A 23,239-nucleotide genomic window follows, 5' to 3' on the forward strand; every position below is an offset into this window, starting at 1 on the left:
AGGCAGCAAGACACTAGCACTCTGTTTCTTTGCTGTCCACCCGGTTCTGGCGCTGCAGTTTGAAGGATGAAGCTTTCTCGCTCCTGATGACAGGATGGTCTGTCAAGTCCTCAAAAGATTTGGCGGCCGAGCTGCTATTTGGGAAAGGGTCCTTCTCAAACCCGTCCTCATCGATGTGAGAGTCAGTGCTTGGGTCCTCCTGAATAGTGTCCATTCTTTGGTGGTCCTGTTTCGGTGCTGCAGTGACAGCGGGCACGGCTGTGATGGGCTGCAGCGGCTGGTGCCGGCTCGTCGACTGCGCCGCAGGGAAGGGCTTGATGATCCGAACGGAGGCAGAGTCCAGGCTGCTGAGCATCTCCACGTTCTGCAAAGCACAAGCAGCCACGTCACCACATCTAGTCTGGGGTTCGGGTTTTGCCCTGTGTTCAGAAGGAACGCGCACTTTCTGAGGAGCAGCTGCACTCCTGTTAGAGCAGTTTAAAGTCTACTGCATCCTCCCCTGGTGCGAGGAGCCCGTTAACTGTACCTGTGCTCTGTTGCTACACCTGCTTCTGGGGTTTTCTTGATTGAATTCAGGTATAAAGCTCCAGGGTGACGTTTTTTATGGCACTCATGACCAGCTCTGGGACACTTAAAGATCACCCTCAGTTACGTGAGAATAGATGACAGAGGCAATCTGCCTCAGTGGTTGTTGACTTCAGTATGCTTCCCTCAGTGGTGGTGCGAGAAAGTTCTACAAGGCTTTGTTCCCCTTCCATTACAAAACAACATTTCTTTAACTGAATGTTATCAGTGAGAATTGGGTCGTCAGGATCTACAGCAGAAGGTGCCTGGTGCTGGACTGTAATTAAAGTTTATCTAGATGCTTTTTTGCTCTTCCCCTCTCCCAGCTCAGTATCTACAACGGTGAGAAGTGTCTCTGATGGGTCCCTGCACCCTGAGCATAAACAGCTGGAAGGCTTCAGCACATCTGGCCACTAGAAGCCAACTCCTGCAAACAGCCCCTCTGCAGCACAGACACGGCCCCGCTGAGCCTCGTGCTCCATTGACACCACCTGCCCAGGAACAAGCGGCCTGTGGGTGAAGCTGCCAAGTGACATGTGCTGGGGGGACCCCGCACGCAGGTGCCTGCAGCAGTGCTCCACAAGAGCAGAGTGGCTTCCTGCCCAGGAGGGAGCTGTGGCAAGAGAGCTGCTCTGGCAACAAGGTCACGGCACAGCTCTTCCAGGAAGGAAGAAACAGCCCACTGAGCTGCAGTGCTTGATGCACCAAACACAGGCTTGTTCAAGAAAACAGCTTCCCCTCGAACCGATTCATCACGGGCAGCAGGAAGCACGGGGCTCCGGGACTCTCTACTATCACTTCTTTGACAAATACTCTGCACACACCTTAGGTGCACATTTCCTAACACGCACGGGATAGCTTTCTGCCAGTTTGTATTCAGACCAACTTACACTGGGGCAAAACAGGGACTTTGTGTTCTCCTCGTACTGCTTGTCCAATTTCTTGTCCTATTGGAAAACAAACAAATGAAAGCAAACCAAAACACACACACAAAAAATAAGAAAGTCAGATTCCCAGTTGCACGGTCCCTGTGCCTCTGTCCTGCAAGAACACAGCAATGTGTGGGGCTCTTTTCCCATGCTTTCCCACCCGTCCCAGGAGCGCGTGTGGACACAGAACCCTGCGCACTAACCCCACACCACTGTCAGCATCATGCCACATGCCCATGCTCCCGCTTGCCAGGAGCTCGCTCTCTTTATCCATCTACCCAAGCTCAACCAAGACCACTTCCCTCTCTGGATCTTCCCACAAAACGTGGTTGTCTTACTTCTTAGCAGGGCTTTGGAAAACTGACTTTAATGGAAGTTACCAGAATTACAGTAGGGTAGAATTCAGGAAGCAGAGGAAGAAAGACAGCCTAGGAAAGAACGGGAAGGGCTCCCATCATGGGAGCACTGGGTCTGGGTCTGCCAGAACCTGGCAGAGTTTAGCAGGAATTTTACCTACTGAAGGAGCAGTAAGTCTTACATACACTGGATTCCCCACTGGGGTTTGCTAAGAGCTTGACATCACCTTCTCCCACAGACATCTGCCGTTTCATATATGAAAGGTGTTCTCTTGCAGCTCAATCCAACAGAGCAGTCATCTTAAGGAGCTTACTCACCACACAGTGCACAAGGATGCTGAGAGGAATCCAAAACAGTAAGGAGAAGACAAGCACAGAGCCCACTATGTTGTCCGCTAGGAACTTCCCTGTGAAATCAGTTAAAATCTGTTAGTTACCTCCCAAATACTGTTTGACGAACATACAGGTCTGTGCCCATTCTGCAGCCCCTGCTCATGGAAGCCGAGCCACAGCACTGCTGGGAGAAGCACAGGCTGCAGGACTAGGCAAAGATAACTTGGTTACAGTTTTCTGAAGCTGTATCCAGCATGTGAACAATAAGAGGTTTTTCCCTCTGTTGTTCTCTGGTGAGAAATGCTGACAGGCAGAAAATATGAGTTGACTGGGAACAAGCCACACTGAACTAGCCAAGCTGCCCCTCTCATCTATACAAGACACACTGCAAGTCTGTCACCAATTCTGGTTTTACAGCTGTGTGATAATTACCTGCCTCCACAAACAAAATATCTGAATATCAAAGATACATGAGGTGCCTCGACCTTCATGGGCTAAAGAGCTTTAGCAGTTACTTAAGAAACAGATTTTTGACCCTAGAACTGAAGACTGAAAGCCCCAAGCCCAGACAATTACACTGTGCAGCACAGCATTACTGTGAGTGCATGCAGTTACCCGTTCACTGCACACCACTGCCTTATGAACAGGTTTTGTACGGTTCCAGCACTGCAGAGCACGGCACCGGGGGAGGAACCTGCTGGGACTGCGCAGCGCAGATCAAGACCAAGGCGGCCGACGCACAGTCGCGGGGCAGTGGCTCAGTACAGGCACACAGCTTGAGGTGCGTGTCCTCAGTGGTTTCCCAAGAGGGAAATGAGGGTTTCTCCTCTCAGGCTGTTGACATTTAAATCCCACTGAGAGGCACGCTTTGCTACGCTGACACTAGCTGGCCTCTAAAAAGACTGTTACTTCCTTTTCTCTACTTGACCTACTTCTTGGTATTCAGACACAAAGCTATCATCATCTTTACAGGCTTGGAAGATGCCTAGAAAGTAACAGAGTGGAAAAAGGCAAAATAATCCCCCATCCTTTCAGCTTTAAGAGGCACCATCAGTATTGTCAAACCTCAGGCAAAAACGTGTTTATGTACACCAGCAGCACAGCTACCGGCTACCCTTGCGTACAGGTGAATACAACCAGCCCGCTAACTCCCTCCGAGGCTTTAGAGGGTCATGTCGTGAACTGAAACCCCCCCAGAGGACATGGTTACGTATCTTACCAAAAGTATTGATACTGAGTTGGTCTATGAAATCCCAGAATCGTTCAATCACATCCTGTACTTGCTTCTCGCATTTGCCCTGCAAAAAGAAACACTTATTTACAATCTAATCTTACGCTCTCCACGCATTAACTACTGCTGCTTTGGAGGCCCAGGGAAGATACAAAGACAGTAATGAAATGAAGACCAGACAGCAGACCTTGACTTGTATTCTGAATACAGATTTACTCACGCCCAATAGCAGCAGTCCATTTTTACTGCCTTTATTTTTGGCAAAACAGTTTCAATGTGTTGCTGTCTGAAACAGACATTTGAAACATGGAAAAACTGACCCACCCTCGCCCCATGTTGAAGGACGTAAAATGAAGTTTCTGGAGAGGTTTTAATTGCTGGAAACCTCAGTTCCCATTGCCAACTGAGAAAGCTACAGCTCTCAGGAGCCCAGGGTTATGGGCAGACAGACTCCCAGACCTGACTGCACAGGTTTAACACAGTAGCTCATCACCCTTTCAGTTCTGCCAGCAGCAGGGCTGGGGCCTGCCCCTGCCCTCCCAAAGTGACTTCTGCCAACACCCAGCATGGCTCTGACCGCCGGGGTCTGCAGGGGGTGTGACTGTCTGCGCAGCTGTGCCACGGAACCAGAGCCAGCAACTCACCGGCCTCCCTGCCACAGGCTCACTGCTCCCTTCAGATACCGCTAGCCACATCTGCATGGATTGCTCTGACCTGGATTACTCTGGTCAAAATGGATTGGGCTAACATGACTAACACAAGCAGCAAGTGCTGCAAACCCAGCTGACCTTGCAGCAGCACCCATTCACCTCCATCACACAACCTGCCAACTGGCTGAGCCGCAGGGAGCAGTGGAAGGGATAATAAGCAGCAGCAGAGGTAATGGCTTCACCTCACACAGGTCTCTGCAGAACTCTCCTCCATCTGCAGCCTCACGTATCCTTTAGTATCTACCCTGTGAAGTGTCACCCTCCCAGCAGCTTGTCAAACTTTGGCTTCTTTTTACCAGCAAGGTCCTCATCACAGAGGACTCTAAACCACCAGCCACAGAAGCAGCTTACATTGGTGTCACAGAAGCCCACGGTGCAGGGCTTCCCCTTGCGCAGGAACAGGAACTGGTCGTTAGCGTCGACGTACGGCACGCACCGGTCCTGCTCGTCCCGGCAGCACACCTTGCACGAGTTATCCGTTTCTGCAACAAAGCAGCAAACTCATTCCTTGGAAGCACCAAGAGACACCTGCAACCTGGAATCCCGCGTGTGCCCTGGCTGACCGTGTTCCTGCCCCGCTTCCCCATGGCTGGTAAAGCTGCCCAATTTCAGGCACTCTGATGACCTGACCAAGCCTGAAACAATCAAGTGCTCTGTGCAACATACTAGAGGACGCAGTGAGACCAAGCTGATAGCCCAACACTGCAGGAATCAACAGGCCAGCAAAGAGGTTCCAAACACATCCAAAAGACAGATTTAAGTATCTCTTGGGCTTTGGGTGCTCTAGGCACACTTCTCACTGGCTATGCCTCTGTCACAAACGGCAGGGCTCATAGCGCTTGCTTGCGCTGCCCCTGTGAAGCTCTCCTCCTGCTTCACCACATCTAAGAGATAATATGGAGACCAACTGATCAGTAAAACTTATTGAAGGAAGCATACAACAGGCAGGTGTGCAGTAGCATGGGCCTGCCTTAGGAATCCTGTGTTCTCAAGGCACTTCAACCTCTTCAAAATCTTTCTTTAACCAGTTGTTGGAGGCCACCACTCCTCTGTCAGACGCCTGGTCCAGAGGCTGGTTGGGATCTCCTTACGATCTCTCCTGTCCACCTATGGCAGAGAAGCTGGAAGGTAGGAGAGTCACAGAAATCACATAATGGTTTGGGTTGGAAAGGACCTTAAAGATCATCTAGTTCTAACTCCCTGCCATGGGCAGGGACACCTTCCACCAGACCAAGTTGCTCCAAGCCCCGTCCAACCTGGCCTTAAACTCTTCCTTTTACTCTCTTTACTTCCTTCAACCCCTCTCCTTTAACTGAGGTGCCAGACCAGAAGCCTTATCTTAATTTCTCCGACCCAGACCACCAGAAGACAGGAAGGCCTTGACATTCCTTTTCTAAGCAGAAAACACTAGCCCTGAAAAAACCAAGGGTTTAAACTTTTTCAGAGCCCATAACCTGAGCCCTCCACCAGGCCAGCGCACAGCAAAGCCAGCTCTCTGCACGGAGCAGAGACGAGGCACACCATTCAGTTCGGTCCCATATCACCCACCGTTGCATGCACATGACCGTAGGTTCTTCTCCCTCTCGCAGAAAGGGACACACTCCCCATCCTTGCACTTCCCCATGTCCACGCAGACCGTGTCATCTGGAGCATTCCCTGGAGGGGGACACTCACTGCTGTTCCCTATGGATGGGGAGGACTGTGTTAGAGTACTTAAGTGGGCAGAATCAAAAAGAAGATAAAGGAAATCCAGACTCATCCCGGTGGGAGGACCCCGATAGCTTGTTCTTGGCTTTCATCTGCAGGCTGCCTGCCAGCTCCTCCAAGAGGCAGCAGAAGCTCTGGAGGCTTTCAACAACTCGGGCATTGTGGCAGTCTGGCAACCAAGCAGTAGGTAGCAGACCCTGGAGGCACCATCAGCAAAGCAGGCGCTTGGACTTGACTCCTTGCCTCCAGGAAAGATTGTGAGGAGGAAGTAAACGAGAGGGGAAGTGCAGCAGAGTTGCAGATCTATAGCAAGATTCAGCTCATTCCTGTCCCCTCCCAGCGGCACACTCTGTTTCCCTTCTTCTTCTTTGAGAGAAAGAAACAAAAAGGAAAAAAAAAAAATAAGAAAGAAAAAACCCCAACCCAACAGTTTTCATGTTCTTCTGGGCATAAATCACAAGTGCCTCCTGAACTACAATGAAACTCATTATAGGGCAACTGTGTGATGCTTAACTGGTCTCTAAAATTACATGTACCGGATGCCCAAAGGGCACTAGTTTGAAAGCAGATTGAACAGGACACTGAGCCTGAAGCACTTGGCTAACTGACATAAAGGGGACAGAACCGTGTCCTACCAGTGCAAAAGGACTCTCCTTTACAAGTGGCATTTATGGCTTCTTGGCATTTCTTCTGAGCACTTTCAAACTGGCAGCCTTTACAGCAGGGACTGTTCCGATCACTGTGGAAAGACCAAAATGAAAGAAAGAAATATTAAGCAGTTATTTAAAGACGACAGACAAGCACAAAGCCAGGGAGAAAGAACGGCTGGGGAATAAAAAGAAGGCTACTACTTAGAGATTGACTCACTGATTCAAAACTTTGCCAGTTCTGCCCCTCACACCACCACCTTTCTACACACCCGCTCACTCTTCATGTATCAAAGGTGAAGGCACATAGAAAGTACACGATAATGAGAAACAACACAGGGACCCCTATATTTATTCAAGGCACTTGGATCCTCCTCTTATCACTTGCTGTGCAGCTTTGGACAAGCTCTTCCACCCTTCTTCCCCAAGCATATCCCCTCCTTCCATTTGTCCTGAAGGTTTACTCCTCTTTATTCTGCACCTAATGCAAGAAGGCCCTTAGTACAAAAGCACTCATTGAAATTGAGGGAATTTCTTGCTCAACAACAGGAGCTGCATGAGCTCTCTACTGTTACATGGTGCAACGCTGACCTCTGAAAACAGGTTGGAGGCTCAAACACAATTTGCAGCAGTCTTGAAAATACCAGGATGTGATCCCAGTTTAAAGCCACCTTGCAATACAAGCAAAAATTGTAGTTGCACAGCAAGTATGCACAGGAAAATTGTGATATTAATTTTTGATGGCCTATGTTTGCTTAATAATACCACCACCACTAATCTTCCAGACTGCAGCTCTTGACCCCTCTCAGAAGAAGTAACAGAATGCTATAAAAACTCATGTATGCCAACAGTGTGTGCACACAGCAGCCCCTCCCGAAATCCCTACAGTCTTCAGCTCACAGGTCGGTGACACTGCAGGTGGCTCTAGGAGCTTCCAGCCCAGCCCACTGCCCTCTCAGGTGTTCAGAGAAGTTGCAGCGTGTTTCCCCTTACCTGCACTTGGCACCATCTTTCAGTTTACAGTCCGCAGAGCAGCAGGGGTCAGCCTGCTGGTACAAGAGGCCAGGATCACATTCCTCCCCTTCATCCACCCTGGAGTTCCCACACACTTTGTTGTTGCGCTCTTTGAAGCACTCCTGGGCCTTGATCTCTATGGTCCTATGGATGGATTTTTTGCTGCAGCTTGAGAACATCTAGAGAGGTGTGAGGGGAAAGAGCAGCACTGAGGAGGGTACCTTTCTGTCAATAAGTAGCATCCAAGAGCCTCAGCCTCCTTACGCCTCCCAGTTCTGGTGGATCAGAAAGCAGTAGTTCCTTCTACACTGCCAGTTTGATACCTTGGAAACATTTTAAGATGGGAAAGTAATGGTTGGGTCCATAAAGCACGTTGCTGCGTTACAATGCAGAGGCACCCACAGGCAGTCTGGTTCAGGGTCACAGAGTTAGCTCCAGCTCTCCCACAGCTTCAGGAGCACCAGCAGCCACCCCAGGACAGGGTGTGAAGGTGTAGCAACGGGGAGAGACTGCGCTGCCCCTCAGGAGTGGGGCTCAGCATGAACCACAAGTCAGACTAGACTGCAGGCTAATCATTCCCTTGGTTTCTCCTCTGCAGAACAGGCACAATGCAGAACATCCACGCTGCCAGTGCAAGCTTCTGCAACTGGCAAGCACCATGGCAGTGGAGTCTGGCAAGCTCTCTCCAACAAGAATAGCTATGGACCACCCAAACACTAATTGGTACTGAAGGTCCTGTATTTGACCTGCTGATGACTTGCTTTCAGCAGCATGTGGCCACTGCTAATTACAAATAACTAATTAAAAAAGCACCTGGAGATGCTATAAGCTCCAGTGAAACTCCAAATCCAAAGAAGAGGAGTTACCTTGCAGAGAACCCAACAGCACGCAAGTATGCTTTCTTCTGACAGCTAAGCTATTACATTTCTGATGGTTTCAAGCTACAGGAATCATTAACTAAACAAACTTTCCATGCAACGGGTCACTGACCATAGCAGAACCTGTACGTGGAAGCAAAACTATGCAATTTTACCTTGTTGTTTTCATGGTCTCCACTGACAGCAATTGGATACATAACGTATTTCCCTCCCTGGTCTTCAGTGGGGGCACATTCTGGCAGACTGTCAGGATCATGCTCTGCTCCAAAGTTATGTCCAAGTTCATGTGTCGTAACCAGGTCAGCCTCCTTTTTACAATGTGAAACAAACAATGTTGAAAAAAACCTACTCTGACCAGAACAGGACAGAAGATCCCAGCTACTTCCATGGCACCAGCAATTCCAGAATACACTGAGATGGAAAGGGATTTCTCTATGAACATTGTTGGTTTGGGTCTTTTTAGAAGTTGGGAACTGAAGGCAAGCAAAACTATGGTCCATTTCCAAAGGCAAGTTCCAGGACTAGATTTGAATACTGAACCAATGTGAAAGGCAAAATGCTATCCTAGAATACCAATTCATCTTGTTTTCCATGCAATGCAGGTAATTAAAATGTGAAAATTTGCTTTTAAATAGCTGGAAGGCATAAAAGGTTGGAAAAAACCCCTAATCCAAACAAACACCAGCTACTAAGATTAGTCAATCTCTTGTTTAACATATCTTGCCATTAGAATTACTTCTTCTAAAAGGATGATGACATTAGGAGTGCTGAATAAGCTCTTCTATTGCATGATTACTCAGAAAGACACCCACAAATGTGGCCCAGCAGGGATGGATTTCCAATGCCATTTATGCAAGACAGGACTCGGCGTGCTGAGGATCCCACAGCGCTTCTGCCTCACTGCACACCTCCCTGCAGCACCTTGACCAGCAGATGGTGTCAAGCTCACAAGGTGGCAACCACCACCAGAACTAGCACAGAAATAAGAGTTAAGCACAAGGCGACGGAGCAGCTCAGGAGAAAGAAGCAAGTCTGAGGAGCTAAGTCTCATTTCAGCTGTTTGTTGTGCAGGCACAGGAAGGACCAAGCACTGCAACAAGCAGCACAGGCATAGCTGGTGAGAGGCAAAGACAGGAGAGCCGTCCAGGGATCACTCCTGTGCTTTGTTGTGTTTAATTTGGGGACAGGTTTTAAGCAGTTTTTTTCTTCTTTTAAGCCTAAGTGGACACCATGCAGCATTTTCCCCGTGAAACCAATCCATAATGGTCCTGCTGCCTCATCCCCAGCTTTGTGCCTGCCACTGGGAAGACAGCAAACTCAATTTCTTTTGTAATCCAAGGCAGAACTCCAGCTTGGCCAAACAACAAATGCAAATAGCATGGCAACAGCTAGAGCTCTTTGTCAACATCCCTCTAACACAAAGCTTCACTGTCTTCTTTTTTCCTAGCTTCTTGACAGCTTCTGTGCCAAGTTTTAGCCCACACGTTAATTATGAATTCCCTTTATAATCAGGCTACAGAAGAGCACAGCTGAGAAAGCACCAGAAGTTAGCAAAAGAGAAATGTGCCCAACTGCAAAGATATGTTAGATGCAAACACAGGCACTGCTCTGGTATCTTTACAAGTGAGACTAGGCTCATATTCAGGCCATTTTGTATTTACTATCTCATCAAGTATGAAAAAAGAAAAAATCCAGACAGCACCAAGTAGGCTTAGTATTAGCACTAATACACCCTCTCTGTTACACTGTGCTCTGCTCTACTTTCACAGGACACTCACAAATCAGGTAGAAGAATTTCATTAAAAGGCTCAAACTAAACCCCCTACTTTGCCTGTACTCCTTTCACTGCTTTACCTTGCAAATGGAACAGACCAAGAGTACACAATCACTCACCTGCATGCTGTAGTTGTACGTAACAGCAAACATGTAAGCTTGTTCTTATTTCAGTCAGCAGCCTAATTTTACGCTTACTGTGAGGCTACCTGTTCTATAATGCTGCTTGTCCTGTATGAGGGTTTGGTTTGGGTTTTGTTTGGTATTTTTTTGTTGTTGTTTGTTTTTTGTTTCTGTTTTTGTTTTTTTAAAGCAAAATAAATTTAAATTGACCTTTATATATCAAAATCTTGTTTATATCTGGACAACTACAGCTCCTATTAGACACTAGCTATGTTTCCTCCTTCCCGTTCTGCTGTGAATTCAATCTTCAATTCCATTCAGTGCTGACTCCCCTTGTCAGCAAGAACCAAAATTATGATTTAGGGTTTGTGACCTACCCCCTTGTCCCTGCCCCAGTTGGAAAGCCAGCAGCTTGGTGCTGAGAGTACAAAAACCTGTCTCAATCCCCTGGCACACATCAGCACACACACATGTACACCTAATAGTCACACTCTGCAGAGGCAAATACTCTCCTACCTTTGTGAGGATGGTCTTGCCGTAGTTCTTGGTGCTGGTTAAACCACTGTTCAGATAGATGTCCTTCTTTGCAATTTGACTGTAATAAGCTATAGAAGTGAGAAATAAATAAAAATTGATGGTTTTCTTGGGTTTGAGGCATGTTTGGTGGAGAGAGGGATCCCTGTTTGGGGAAATGAACAACTTTATTGTTGGCACAAGCTCACCAGTGAGACCCTGCCTCTTGCCAGTTTTGGGAGTGGGGACTCTTTCAAGCACAGCACAAACAGCTCATGTATTGCAGTAAAGGGGAAAATGTAAGAAATTTCCCAGACAACAGCATCTGCCATTCCAGAACTGCTGCAAGATGCACCTACACAAAGCAGCCCTTGGTTTAGGGTTTGTTCTAGCCAGCTTGTTCACACCGGACAGCTTAGTGACTTTTACCCTTCCCTCCTTTATTTTTCCAGCTCTAGCCAAGAAAATGGCCATCTATTCTATCCAACAACCAACTAGCTTAGAGAGTTGGGCTTGTTCAGCCTGGAAAAGAGAAGGCTCCAGGGAGACCTTAAAGCAGCTTTCCATTACCTAAAGGGGGCCTACAAGAAAGCTGGAGACGGACTTTTTACATGTGCCTGTAGTGATAGGACAAAGGGGAATGGCTTTAAGCTGAAAGAGGGGAGATTTAGATTAGACTTTAGGAAGTAATTCTTCCCTGTGAGGGTGGTGAGGCACTGGCACAGGGTGCCCAGAGAAGTTGTGGCTGCCCCATCCCTGGCAGTGTTCAAGGCCGGGTTGGACACAGGGGCTTGGAGCAACCTGGTGTAGTGGAAGGTGTCCCTGCCCATGGCAGGGGGGTTGGAACTGGGTGATCTTTCAGATCTCTTCCAACCCAAGCTTTTTTATGATTCTATGACTAGAGTCTAGGCAAATAACACATGCTCCATGAGAGTCGGAGAAGAGGATGAAACACATATCACAAAAATCAGCTTTCAACCCACAACTGGGACAGAAGGAAAAGCAGCCTTGCCTTTAGGACAAATGCCACCATGGCTGTTAGGTCTGGGAGAGCCAACATAAGCCAATCCAAGCGTTCCCATGTCAAAATCTTGATACGTGAAGAGATGAGCAAGACACACATGAGCTGCTTTCTCAGCAATATCAAAGCTAAATTGCTTTAAAAAGAGGGAAAAAAATAGTCAAATCTTCGTAAGACAGTTTATGGTGCACATTACAAGTCTACAGACAAGAACATTGATATAATGAGCCAGACAAGCACCTTCTAGAACTGGTTAAGTCAGAAAACAGCAGCTATTTAGCTGCCCTACAGAGCTGTAGAAAATTAAATGAATACCCAAGTATACTGGCACATTCATTTATGCAACTTACTGCCTTCCCCTTTTCAAGAGAGGGGAAAATCAAGTACAGTAATTTGAGGAAGGGCACAAGGCAGCCAGTCTCAGGGCAAGACATATCAGGACTGCCTTTCTGACTCAGACCACATGTTAAGAATACTAATTGGTGTGTGCTCTGTAATTATGCAGTGGAGGCCTTTACCATGGGCTACAGGGCACATTGGCTACTTTATGTAACATGTACACGTCATGCAAAGGAAGTAGAGGAGTTTCCTCTGTTACTACAGAGCAGCTGTAGGAATGAGAAATTCTCTGTAAGGGGCACACTTTTTCAAGGGTTACAACTTACCTCTAGCAGCATTTTCACATCCCAGGCATCTTTCTTATCATCTGGGTAACTTTTTGCCATATTGTAATGCTTTTCTCCAGGTTTTACAAGATTTGGCTCATTATGGATGATAATCTACATTTCAGAAAGGGCAACAATAATGTAGAGGAATTTGGGTCAATTTTATAGCTACAGAAAAGTTTTCAATGTAATCTTATATGTCTCAATACATCTGCAAGGAGAAAAATTCAGACTCAGCATGCTTCTGATGTTAACTTTTCAGTCTCTGCTAGTTAAAATAAACCAACTACAATCATTAGGGTAACATCAACAGTATTCACTGTAACTTTCTGCTTTAAGATGCATGTGACTCTATCAAAAGAACCAAATGCAACCAGGATTTACATCTAGTATAAATAATTCCAGACCATTTCTAGCTAAGCAAAATGCATTTTAAAGAACTGCTACTTTCCCAGTAACATGGAATTGGTGCATCATGTTCTTCCCCACTCCCCAGTTGACTTTCCTTCCTTGCTCCCACAGCCCTTTCCCCAGCAGAGGGGCAGCTAGCTTGTGCCATTAGTCTCCATGTCTCACATCACAGCTCTTGCAGTGCTCTGAGCTGATGGATTCCTCTTCTCTTTAAAGCCCTTTCCCAGATTTCTGTGCATTAACTTTCAGAATCAGTCATATACATTGAAGTTGTCACATCCCCTACGTCCACCCTATACCAACCTCCACGCTACTGTGGTATCATGATGTGTAAGGGAGTTATTAAAGCTCTATCCGGGCAGGATTTGTGCTTTTTCATCTGTGTTTTAGGCCAACTCAGGCTTTGTAAGCTAAGCACTAGCCACAGACAGAAACATCACATACATGCATAAAAGATGTCTGACAGAAACAAGAATTGCTCATATTCAGGGGGGGAAAAAAATAAAAGCAACCGTGAATTGAGATTAAATATGGAAATACTCCTCTGAAAACTCCCATCTCAAATGCTGCAAGGAACTGAAGATGAGCATGCTGTGTCTCATCATTAACAGCACCACTGGCAACATACTATTTCAGAGTGCTCCTGGCTGGAGTAAAGAATTCAGGATTTGGTTTTTTTTGCTCTAATCCAGACAAAATAATCAGAAACCCTGACAACTAAATCATGTTCTTATCCTTTAAATTGGAAGCCCTCTGCATGAGTCACTGAATACCTGCTCTATCTGTATGCCGTACCCATTGAAGGCTCCGTTGTCCCAGGAAGTATTTCGGTAGATGTCATCTACTCTGTCTATCAATTCGATCTATGTAGAAAAGAAAAACAAGTTACTGAGTTCTGAGCTTTCATGTAATAAAGTTCAAGACACTAAGAAAAACAACAACGTATTCATCTAGAAACAAATCACTTCAAATTAAAATCGAACCTCAAAGAACAGAACAGACACACTGACTGATCCAAAACCAATAGTACTTGGATCCAGAGAGTATTATCAAATATATCCCTGAAAATTCTCCATCCTTGTGGGGGGGAGAAGCAGTACAAAGTTCCCCATTTATCACTTTCATCTGTAGTAGAAAAGCAATAATATTAAGAACAAAACGTCTTGGAAAACACTGTTCAGATACTAGTTTTCCAGGTTTTTTTGAGGGGGAAGGGCAGAAGAGGGAGTTGTTTTTACTGCTTTGTTTTAGCACAATGCTTAACTAGTTTAACTGACCCCCGAGGCTTGCTTCCCTCTCCCAGCCAAAACCCTATTATTTTCCTCATTATGGGTCAAGCACACGGTTCCAGAAAGTCTCTCATCAATGCTCACTATCAATACCCCTCTTTTCAAGCTGTTCTCAGCATCTTAAAAGCTACCTCCTACTACATATAAACCACCAAACTTGCTCAGAGTAAGAACTGACATTCAGAGTCATTTGATAATAGTTTATGCTTTAGTTTTCCAAGCACCGTGTTGTTAACAGTACACAGGTACCCAGGAACCACAGCAGTAGGTTAGCCTCAGAGTGTGACATGCTGGGATAACAGCATCTCTGCAAACACACCAATTGTTACCTGGGGAAGGTAAACATTTCTGGGAACAGAAATGTCAAAAAGCCAGCAAAGGTGGAACACAGTGATTAGCATTTCAAAGACTCAGGCTCAGAAAGAGACTCTCGACAAACAACAGACCTCCAAAAGTGGTTTCATTTGTTTTTGTCTCCAGCAGGAGTGGAGTGTATGGGTTTGGGGACTGAAAGGCTGTGGGCAGGCGTTCTGTTTCACAAAAGCTTGTCAGGCAGACAGCCCCATTGTACTGGTTTTGGCTGGGTTACTTGGTAACCAGCCCACGTGTTGGAGCCCCACTTTGCTGAGGCTGGCTGAACACCTGCCTGATGATGGGAAGCTGTGCATTAATTCCTTATTTTGCTTTGCTGTATGCACAGCTTTTGATTTACCTATTAAACTGTTTTTATCCCAACCCTCAAGTTGTTTCACCTTTACCCTTCTGATTCTCTCCCACGGGAAGGGGTGAACCAGTGCCTGCGTGGTGCGGAGCTGCCTGCTGGGGTTAAGCCACAACACCCATGAACAACCAAACAAATTGTTTACCACGTCTGCTTCCACTTTGACTGTTCTGCACAGAAGATCATGGAAGAATTTGGAAGGAAAATAATAATAATAGTAAAAAAAAAAAAAAAAATAAAATATATACAAGTTGCTTTTGCCTGTCATATGAGTTTTAAACATGCTGGATCTTTAAAGATGCTCAGATTGTTTGCAGTGGATTTCAAAATCCAGGAGATTGTAAAGTCCTAACTGGAAGAAGAAAATAGTATAGCCACAAGAATTACATGAAGGGGAGGGATTTGTTTGTAAGTGAATGTTGAAGACTATTTAACTGCAGTCTCACCATTACAAAACATTTTTAAAGCAGGCAAAAAGCACACAGAGCCATGAGATGCAAATCCATTATGTTGTACAAAAGTAGTACATGATGTATGCTGGTGTAACTATTGAGTCACTGTTTTTTCCTGCATCTATTCCAGCAAATTGTAACACAGTACATTGACTTACCAAATAGTTGATGGTGGTACTCTCTTCCCCACGGCCCATATACTTGAAAAAACGATGATCTGCCACCACCAACATCTTGCATGTGTTTTTGGAGGTCTCTGGAATGGCTCTTTTCTCCCGATGGATGCTTGCTAATACAAACGTTTTAAATACAATTAAATAAACACTCTGAAACCGCCACTGCTGTGTCTATTAGCCTTATTTAAAACATGAATGTCAGTTTGGATGGGGTTTTGAGGGGGAGAACGGGGATGTTTACTTTTGGGGGTTATTTTTTGGTTTTGCTTTTTGTTGGTTTGGGGTGTTAAATACCTATTCTTACTTTTTTTCTTCATAACAGGCCTCAAACTTATTGTAAAGAAAGAACTGATTCATAGCAAAACTGAGTTATTCAACAGACTTACCTATAGAGCTTTTATGGTCATCACTTCAGCCTTAACACCTCTCTTCCTCCTGTTCCTAATCATTATCCCAACCTCTGGAGGCTTTTTTGGATGGGGAAGCGGCAAGGAGGAAGAGTGCTACTTTTTTCCCCCCACCAGTGAATTTGAAGAGCCAATATTTAAACTAGAAGCAGTAACACAGATTATTGCCCAGGTTCTGATCTTACTTGCCAGCACAGCCAGAATTCAAGCATTTTTCAAAGATGCTGCTCTCCCAAGGTGTGGACACTCACCTTCGTTTTGTTTCCTGTCTTCCAATCCTTCTGGCAGCAGTTCTTCTTCATTCAGCTTTAAATAACCACATACTTTGGGGGACTGCAATCTTGAGAAGTCTTTAATATCTTCAGATCTGTAGACAAGCAGTCTTTCATCTTGCATGTTATCTATAAATCTCCACAGTGGCTGACAGCACAAGAACAGAAATTCAACTAATTCAGAACACAATGAATGCAAAGACTAAGTATATGTAAGTAAAAAAATGACACGTATGCACCATCAAATCTCCACAGCTTTATGTGTACACACACAGATGCACTGGACTATGATAATCTCACCCACAGCAATACGTCCATTAATCATAGAATTATTGGGTAACTGTTGGACCTGATGGTCTTAAAGGTCTTTTCCAATCTAGTTGATTCTATGATTCTAAGCAGAGGAGGCATCTCAGGCTCCTTCACTCCCTCCATCACAGTATGGAGACAGGCACAGCCAGGGAGGAGATGATTATGCTAACAAACACACTGACCACAAGAAGCACAGGAGCTGGCATATAATGGAGAATATCTAAGTGCACAGAGAACACAGTCTTCACAGCAGAAGGCAGTCTCTTCAACATTCAGTAGCTACACAAGTCACTTATAGCAGTGAAAACTTCTCCAAAACCACAGAGAACTATGAGATCCCAACAAAAGACAGTAATTTCCATAGCAGATGCATGGAAATGGTATAGCATAGACTGCCCACATCCACGATGCAGAGCACCTGGGTCTGGGTCTCCTGTGGCCCTAAGGCACTGCTACGATTTAGCACACTGTGCTTTTGGCTGACACCAAAAAGGTCCCAAGATGTGATGGCTGTGCCAGCCCAGCAGCCATGTATCTGCAGCACAAAACTGAGGGCACATTTCACACCCTGGGGCACGGTGTGAGGGCACCAGGGGTTTATACAAAGGTGTGCAGCCTTTCCAAACAGTACAGGAGGACCATGAAAGCAAAGGCAGGCAATGGCAGGAGTGGCTTTGTCCTTTGTGCTGCCTTTCAGGAATCGTCTCTGGCACACAGCATCTCCGATGTACATGGGCACTGCCTCACGTGGGGCTGGCTAGGGGCTGAAGCTGACCTGGGGACACTAACAGCTAGGCAGCGAGGGTAAGTCAAAGCTTCCACACCATTGCCTGTCTTTAGCTGTACAGACACAGCCAGCGAGGAGCAAAGGGGTTGGCTGCATGGAAAACAGATGTGCTGACACGACTCTGCACCACAAACACAGAAGTGTCTTCAATCACAATCAAACACCTATTATATGCTCTTAATATAAAAGACAAGTACAGTGGTTTGGGTATTCTAAACACATTTTCGTATCTTAACATGACTGGATTTCCCAGGTTTACCCATAATTCCGCATATCCTTGGGTTTGGAGACAATTACACTATCCATATAACACTCGGCCATAATTACTGTTATTCAGCCATTCTAATACAGCTTGTGCCTGGGAATATGCTGCACCAAACAACTCATTAGGATAGTCTCTAATTATGTATTTGTTGAATATGTTTTTTTAAACCAATAGTTTAAAATAACACAAGCAATGGAAGTGGTGAAAAAAAAACAATAAGAAAACAGGGAAAAATACCAGATTTTCAAATAAAGCTCTAAGGAAGGAAAAAATTCCAAGACTTAACAAAGCTAAAGTTTTAAAAAGCTCTCCAGACCTTGACTTTGCTCAGAAGGATGCTCAGTTTGTTATTGCAGAGGACATGATCACCACTAATTACTAACACTATCAATTTCTGTTTCCGAACCCCTTTCCTGTTTAAAACATACCTTCTCCCTGATGCATCTGAACCATGCAAATGTCATGACAATGTCACTCACTAGTAAAACCCAACACTTGCAAAAGTCAAATTGGTTTCATATTTCTCTCCCTGCTCCCCACCCACCCCACAACAAACATCACCGCCAAGTCTATTTTGAGCCACAGAGGTGTCAGTGTGACTAACTAGAAAGAGAAACACCCACAGGGAAAAGAGATGATTGTCTGAATAGAGCTTTCAACAGCAAAGCATACCTCGATATTATATTCTTCTCCATCAGTACTGATTCTCACTGTAAAATCTTCATCCCCAATATGCGCCACAACTTTGGAATTATGCTCTCCTTTAATATAAGCAAGGAAAAAAACAAATTAATTCAGATCTATTTGCACACACTCCTGCACAGACACTGTTTGGGTTTTTATAACTGTTTCTAAGCTTCACACCAAGTTAACTTCCTTGGTCTCTGAAAAACACTATGTACTGTCCAGTTCAATGAAGAAAAAAAAAAAAAAAAAAAAAAAAAGGAGAAATGAACCAGCCTCAATCTTAACTTCCCAATAGTCACAGTCACCAAGACTCAGATTTAACTGCTATTTTGCAGGAAGCGTTGAGATGGCTCTGGGCATTAGGAATGGGGCACAGAATATTTCTGCCAACCAAGGCATGTTACTACTATCAGAAGTTCCATGGCATCAGCTGGCATTCCAGTGGAAAAGACGTTTGCCACCTCGCACAGGCAACAAAAAAACCAAAACCACTAAACAGAAGCATTAGTGCTGGACTGAAGTGGAGCAAGATACGCCCTCTTTACAGAAAAGTAACCTGCAAAGAACCATCTTAAAGTCTTTTAATCTAACACTCTGGGCAACACTGCATCAGCACTACCTGATCTTTGTGTTCTGGAACAAGGAATACTCAAGTCTTACATTCAATTTACACTGAATTACAGATATCAGCTTCCTTCTAAAAGGGAAAAAAAAAAAAAAAAAAAAAAAAATCACAAGTTGCATCTTAAATAATTATATCTTTGTGTTCTGCCAACCTAAACAGAAGAATACTATCCTAGAACCTAGGTTCAATAGCTCATAAAACCCTACCCCCCTCCAAACCTAAAAAACCCCAAACTCACCACGAAAACAAACCCAGAAAACCCAAGGGACACAAGAATCAAGTTTACTTGCTCATCCTAACCATATCTGATGAAAATGAGGGCAATACACTATTTTCTTTGGCCAAGAGACTCATGCAAAGCTGCACTTTCTCAGCGCTAACACACAGTTCGGTTCATACTAACCAACAACATGTCCAGTGAAGAAGTCTTGCCACTGAACACGATACTCCTTTTCCTTGCCTTCACCATCCACAATTAATGCTTGAAATCTTTCTGAAAAGTGTTCAGCAGTTGCAGTTAAGTATAATTTAAAGTGCCTGTAAAAGAATTTACTTCCATTTATTTTTAAGCAAGGCATACACACAACATACATCCAGTCCTCGTTTTTGAGAGCCCAAAAGAAGTTGGAAAGCATTAGTTCTGATGAGCAGGCTACAAAAACATATACTGTGGTATTCATAACTGTAAGTATTTTTTAAGAGATAATTATGTTTAATTAAAAACATAAAAAATAAACACTCAAATCCAGAACAGTCACAGTTTGCTCATGATGCACCTTCTCCATCTGCAGTCAAGCAAACCCAGTTAGTGGTAAATATTTGAAGAAAAATCAGACGAAGGAATTTGTTCATCTATTTTTGATTAAACTATCTTGAAGTTCTTATTTTCTGAAGTAATACAGTCAGAATAAACAGAAGTACCAACTCTGCAGATTTTTATGATATATATAGCCTTCAGTTTCTGTGACTATCCCAAGCAGAGAACCTTCTCTGGAAGCAGCTTCATGGGCTCTTGGTTTATGTAGGCTTTGGGTCAAAGATTTTTGGTATGCCCCTCTGCAATTATTCTGGAATTATCACTGGCAGCATTGCAAACTCACCATAAAGTCAGGGTGCACGAGGCAGTGCAAAATGGGGACAGCCAGACATTTGATCCCATTAACCTTGTGTACTTGGTACTTGAAAATTACTCCCTCCAAACATTTAGAGATTCAAAAAATGTACATAACAACTTGCACGACAGTTACTGATGACAGGCAGGGGAAGGCACATAAGAACACAGTAGACAAAGATGTCAGATGAACAAAACTGACCTACACTTATTAATACAGCTATTCTCACCCTTCTCCCCCATTTTAGATTCACAGTTTCATTACTCAAATAGCTGCAAGGCACTTTCTGACACTCAGAATAAAATTCCTACAACCTTTATGTCTGCTTTCTTCTACCTCTCCTTCCCCTTTCACCTATGCTTCTGTTCCCTGTCTTATAAAAAGATGTTAATAAAAGAAGTGTCTTACGGAATGGGAAATTTACACTCAGTAGGAAGAGAACTAAACCTCCTTGAAAGTCAAAATACAATCAATCCCTTGGACAAGACACCACATGCAATCCGCAGACTGAAGGCAGAGATGTTCAAGAAACCAGGACAGTCAAGAAGCATAACAATGTTGCCAGATGAGGTGTAAGTGGGATCCAACTCAACCAGTGGATGTAACCTACGTGAAACTAAAGCTAAGAACAAAGCAAAAGAAATCTTAAGTCACTGCCACTTCAGCAAACACAGTAACACAGTGCAACCTATTTTTTGGTTTCCTCTGCGCCTCTTTGAAGTCATACGACCAGTAGAACACTCACTTAGAAGAACTAGCCAGTCAGGACAGAAAACAAGATAACCATTTCTGGGTCTGGAACTGTGCATTATACATCACAAACTGTAAGAAAAATATCATCAGCTGTTTCAGTGCTGATGATTTCATTACCTTTGCAGGGCTGAGAAACTTAAGAGCCTCTCTACGTGTGTCTCAGGCTGGAGGTCCCTCTTCTTCAGTGAGTGTTGCTGGATGCTAGACTGAGAAAGAATGTCGTAGTCTGAAAGCATGGACTCAACTGTGTCTGGAAGAGCAATGAGGAAAGTTTTAGTTTCAAGTGACTCTCTTTCACAAATGCATACACAAAACAGCAAAAGAGAGTCTCCCATTTCAACAGCGAGACCAGTTTCCTGCAATTTTAGGATAACTATTGTACATTTCTGTAAAGGTGTATTTTGTGTAGACAAGTAAAAACCATGGTGCAAGACAAGAAATGATCTGAGAGAGGCAAATGCCCTTCCTGGCTGCCCCCTGGAAACTAAATGAGGGAGAGAACATCCCCATTTCTCTGGAGTGAATCACCCTCCTCACCTGCTGGTCCCCACCCTAGTCTAAGGAAGAAAACAATTTAACTTAGGCAACTTCTACCAAATTCAGTGCAGATCAGGACTGCATTTATTGCCTTTCTGTCCAACAGCAGCCAGAAAACAGATGCCTGCATAGCACAATCCATCAGAAATAACTAACAAGGCACCTCACATGAGGCACCTCCAGGTACCTTGGTTTCCCAATACTTTACCACCACGCAAAACTCCTTTGATTTCCACACTCAACATGAAAACTTGTTCAGAGGACCAAGAGCCTGAACCCCTATGGGAGCAGCACACAGATTACAAATTCAGGTCAATACTCTGCAGATGCTTCCACCACTAACAAGAGCACAATGCCAGCTGCCAGTGGCGTTTGCCTCCTGCTGCTTTGTAACGCATCCCTTCACTAGGGGCACCCAGCACCCACTGAGACACCCGACAACCACCTTCACTTCTACCAGTGCCCATCAATTCATTTGCTATTTACAGCCTTAGAGGCCCTATTCCCACATCACCGTCTTCCTTTTCTACCAGAGGTGTTCACTCTTTTCACTGCACCAAATGAGCAGTCAGATGCGTTTTACAAGAGGCTGAAGTGCTTGTCTAGCCATTATTTAAATAATTCCCATTTTTCTTCCCTTCGTATCCAGTTGTGCTTCTAAACCAGACATAACAGCTACTGAAGTGGGGTTTTCTTAATAAAGATGGACTTCCACTTCTTCAGAGCCCCCAATTATCAGCTCACACCACTCAGCCAGGTAACCTTGCGCATCTTACTGGGCTTTTAAGTGGCACCACTAGTAAGCTAAGTTTTACTGGCTCTTGTGCAACCAAGCCAAGCCAAGATTGCAAAATTGAAATCTAGATTGGGATAGCTCCTGAAATCTTATACTTTTTTTTTTTTTTTAAAACCTGACACTCTGTACAATTATTTATCCCCAGATACATGCTTCTAAAGCCCAGGAAAGCCTTTAAAAATGGGTGTACTGTTTGAGGCAAGGCAAGCACTCTGCCTTCTCTTTTGCACCAGTGTATGTACACACATGTGCTTGTGCACGCTGGAGCGAGGGAGCTGCAGAAACAAAGATGGCCCTTACAGCCCTCATGGCCCTGCACCACTCCTACTAGCAGAGTGACGGACAGGTGACAGAGCTGCCTCCTGGTGCAGCAGAAGCCACCACCAGCAGCAGCTCCCAGGCTTCTCCCTGCCCGGCTGCCGCTCCCCTGCCGTTGAGCAACACAGGAAGGGCAGAGCAGTTGCAATTTCCTGATTTCTGTTTACAACCCACAGGTCGAGAGCACCTGCAATCGATTACCATGCGTTTCGGGTTATATGCAAAGGCAAGTTTCCACCACCTTCCTTTGTGCTGTGGTTTTTTTCTCCTACATGCCCAGTTGCTGCATGCCAGGCAGTGCCTTCATTGCCAGCTTGGTGCATGCTGCAGAGCTGGTTCATCAGAGCCACACAGTTAGCAAATACCTAACAAAAAGTCCCCAAAACAACCCTTTTCTTTAAAAAGCCCATTATAATTTATTGCTTATGGTCTGGAACTTGCCCTCATCCAGAACTACCTGGGAGGAGGATAAGGACAGGCAGGAAAAATCAATTCTGGAAAACAACTCCAACACCCTCATTAAACTGTCTAGTCCTAAATTTTTTTAATTAAACCTGAAATTCTTTCAACACACTCAACTAAGAGCAGACCCCTCAATTAAACTGAACATTGATATACAGATACAGAGCAAGCATGTGGTACGTGGGTCATAGAGCAAGAGGTGCGATACCACCGCTACACTGCTCAGGGACTTACTAACAGGGGGACTTGCCAAGCAAAGAGGCACAAACCCAGCTGCAAAACACTTACTCCTTCTGCCCCTTTCCACTCCTTCCTGCAAAGTACAGCTCATAACCAGGGGAAGGTCATGCCAAAGAGCAAGATGCAGCTGCCACGACAGCCAGACAAAATGTC

General features: G+C 45.0%; 1 protein-coding gene across 1 annotated transcript; it reads right to left on the bottom strand.

Moving 5' to 3' along the window:
• On the bottom strand, nucleotides 1-21,549 carry ADAM17 (ADAM metallopeptidase domain 17; the record flags this gene model as incomplete). The annotated part of the gene is made up of 19 exons (XM_010020167.1): nucleotides 1-364; nucleotides 1,455-1,511; nucleotides 2,168-2,256; nucleotides 3,402-3,480; nucleotides 4,475-4,605; nucleotides 5,672-5,806; nucleotides 6,466-6,569; nucleotides 7,471-7,670; nucleotides 8,525-8,677; nucleotides 10,782-10,870; nucleotides 11,791-11,935; nucleotides 12,465-12,578; nucleotides 13,649-13,738; nucleotides 15,496-15,626; nucleotides 16,172-16,340; nucleotides 18,229-18,317; nucleotides 19,272-19,405; nucleotides 20,851-20,983; nucleotides 21,458-21,549. Coding segments are annotated over 19 exons (2,485 nt in total), but the record flags the coding sequence as incomplete, so codon positions are not given.
• Nucleotides 21,550-23,239: the final 1,690 nt, after the last annotated feature.

This window comes from Nestor notabilis, unplaced genomic scaffold (genome assembly GCF_000696875.1).
Source record: "Nestor notabilis isolate BGI_N333 unplaced genomic scaffold, ASM69687v1 scaffold15800, whole genome shotgun sequence".
NCBI classification, from domain to species: Eukaryota; Metazoa; Chordata; class Aves; order Psittaciformes; family Psittacidae; genus Nestor; species Nestor notabilis.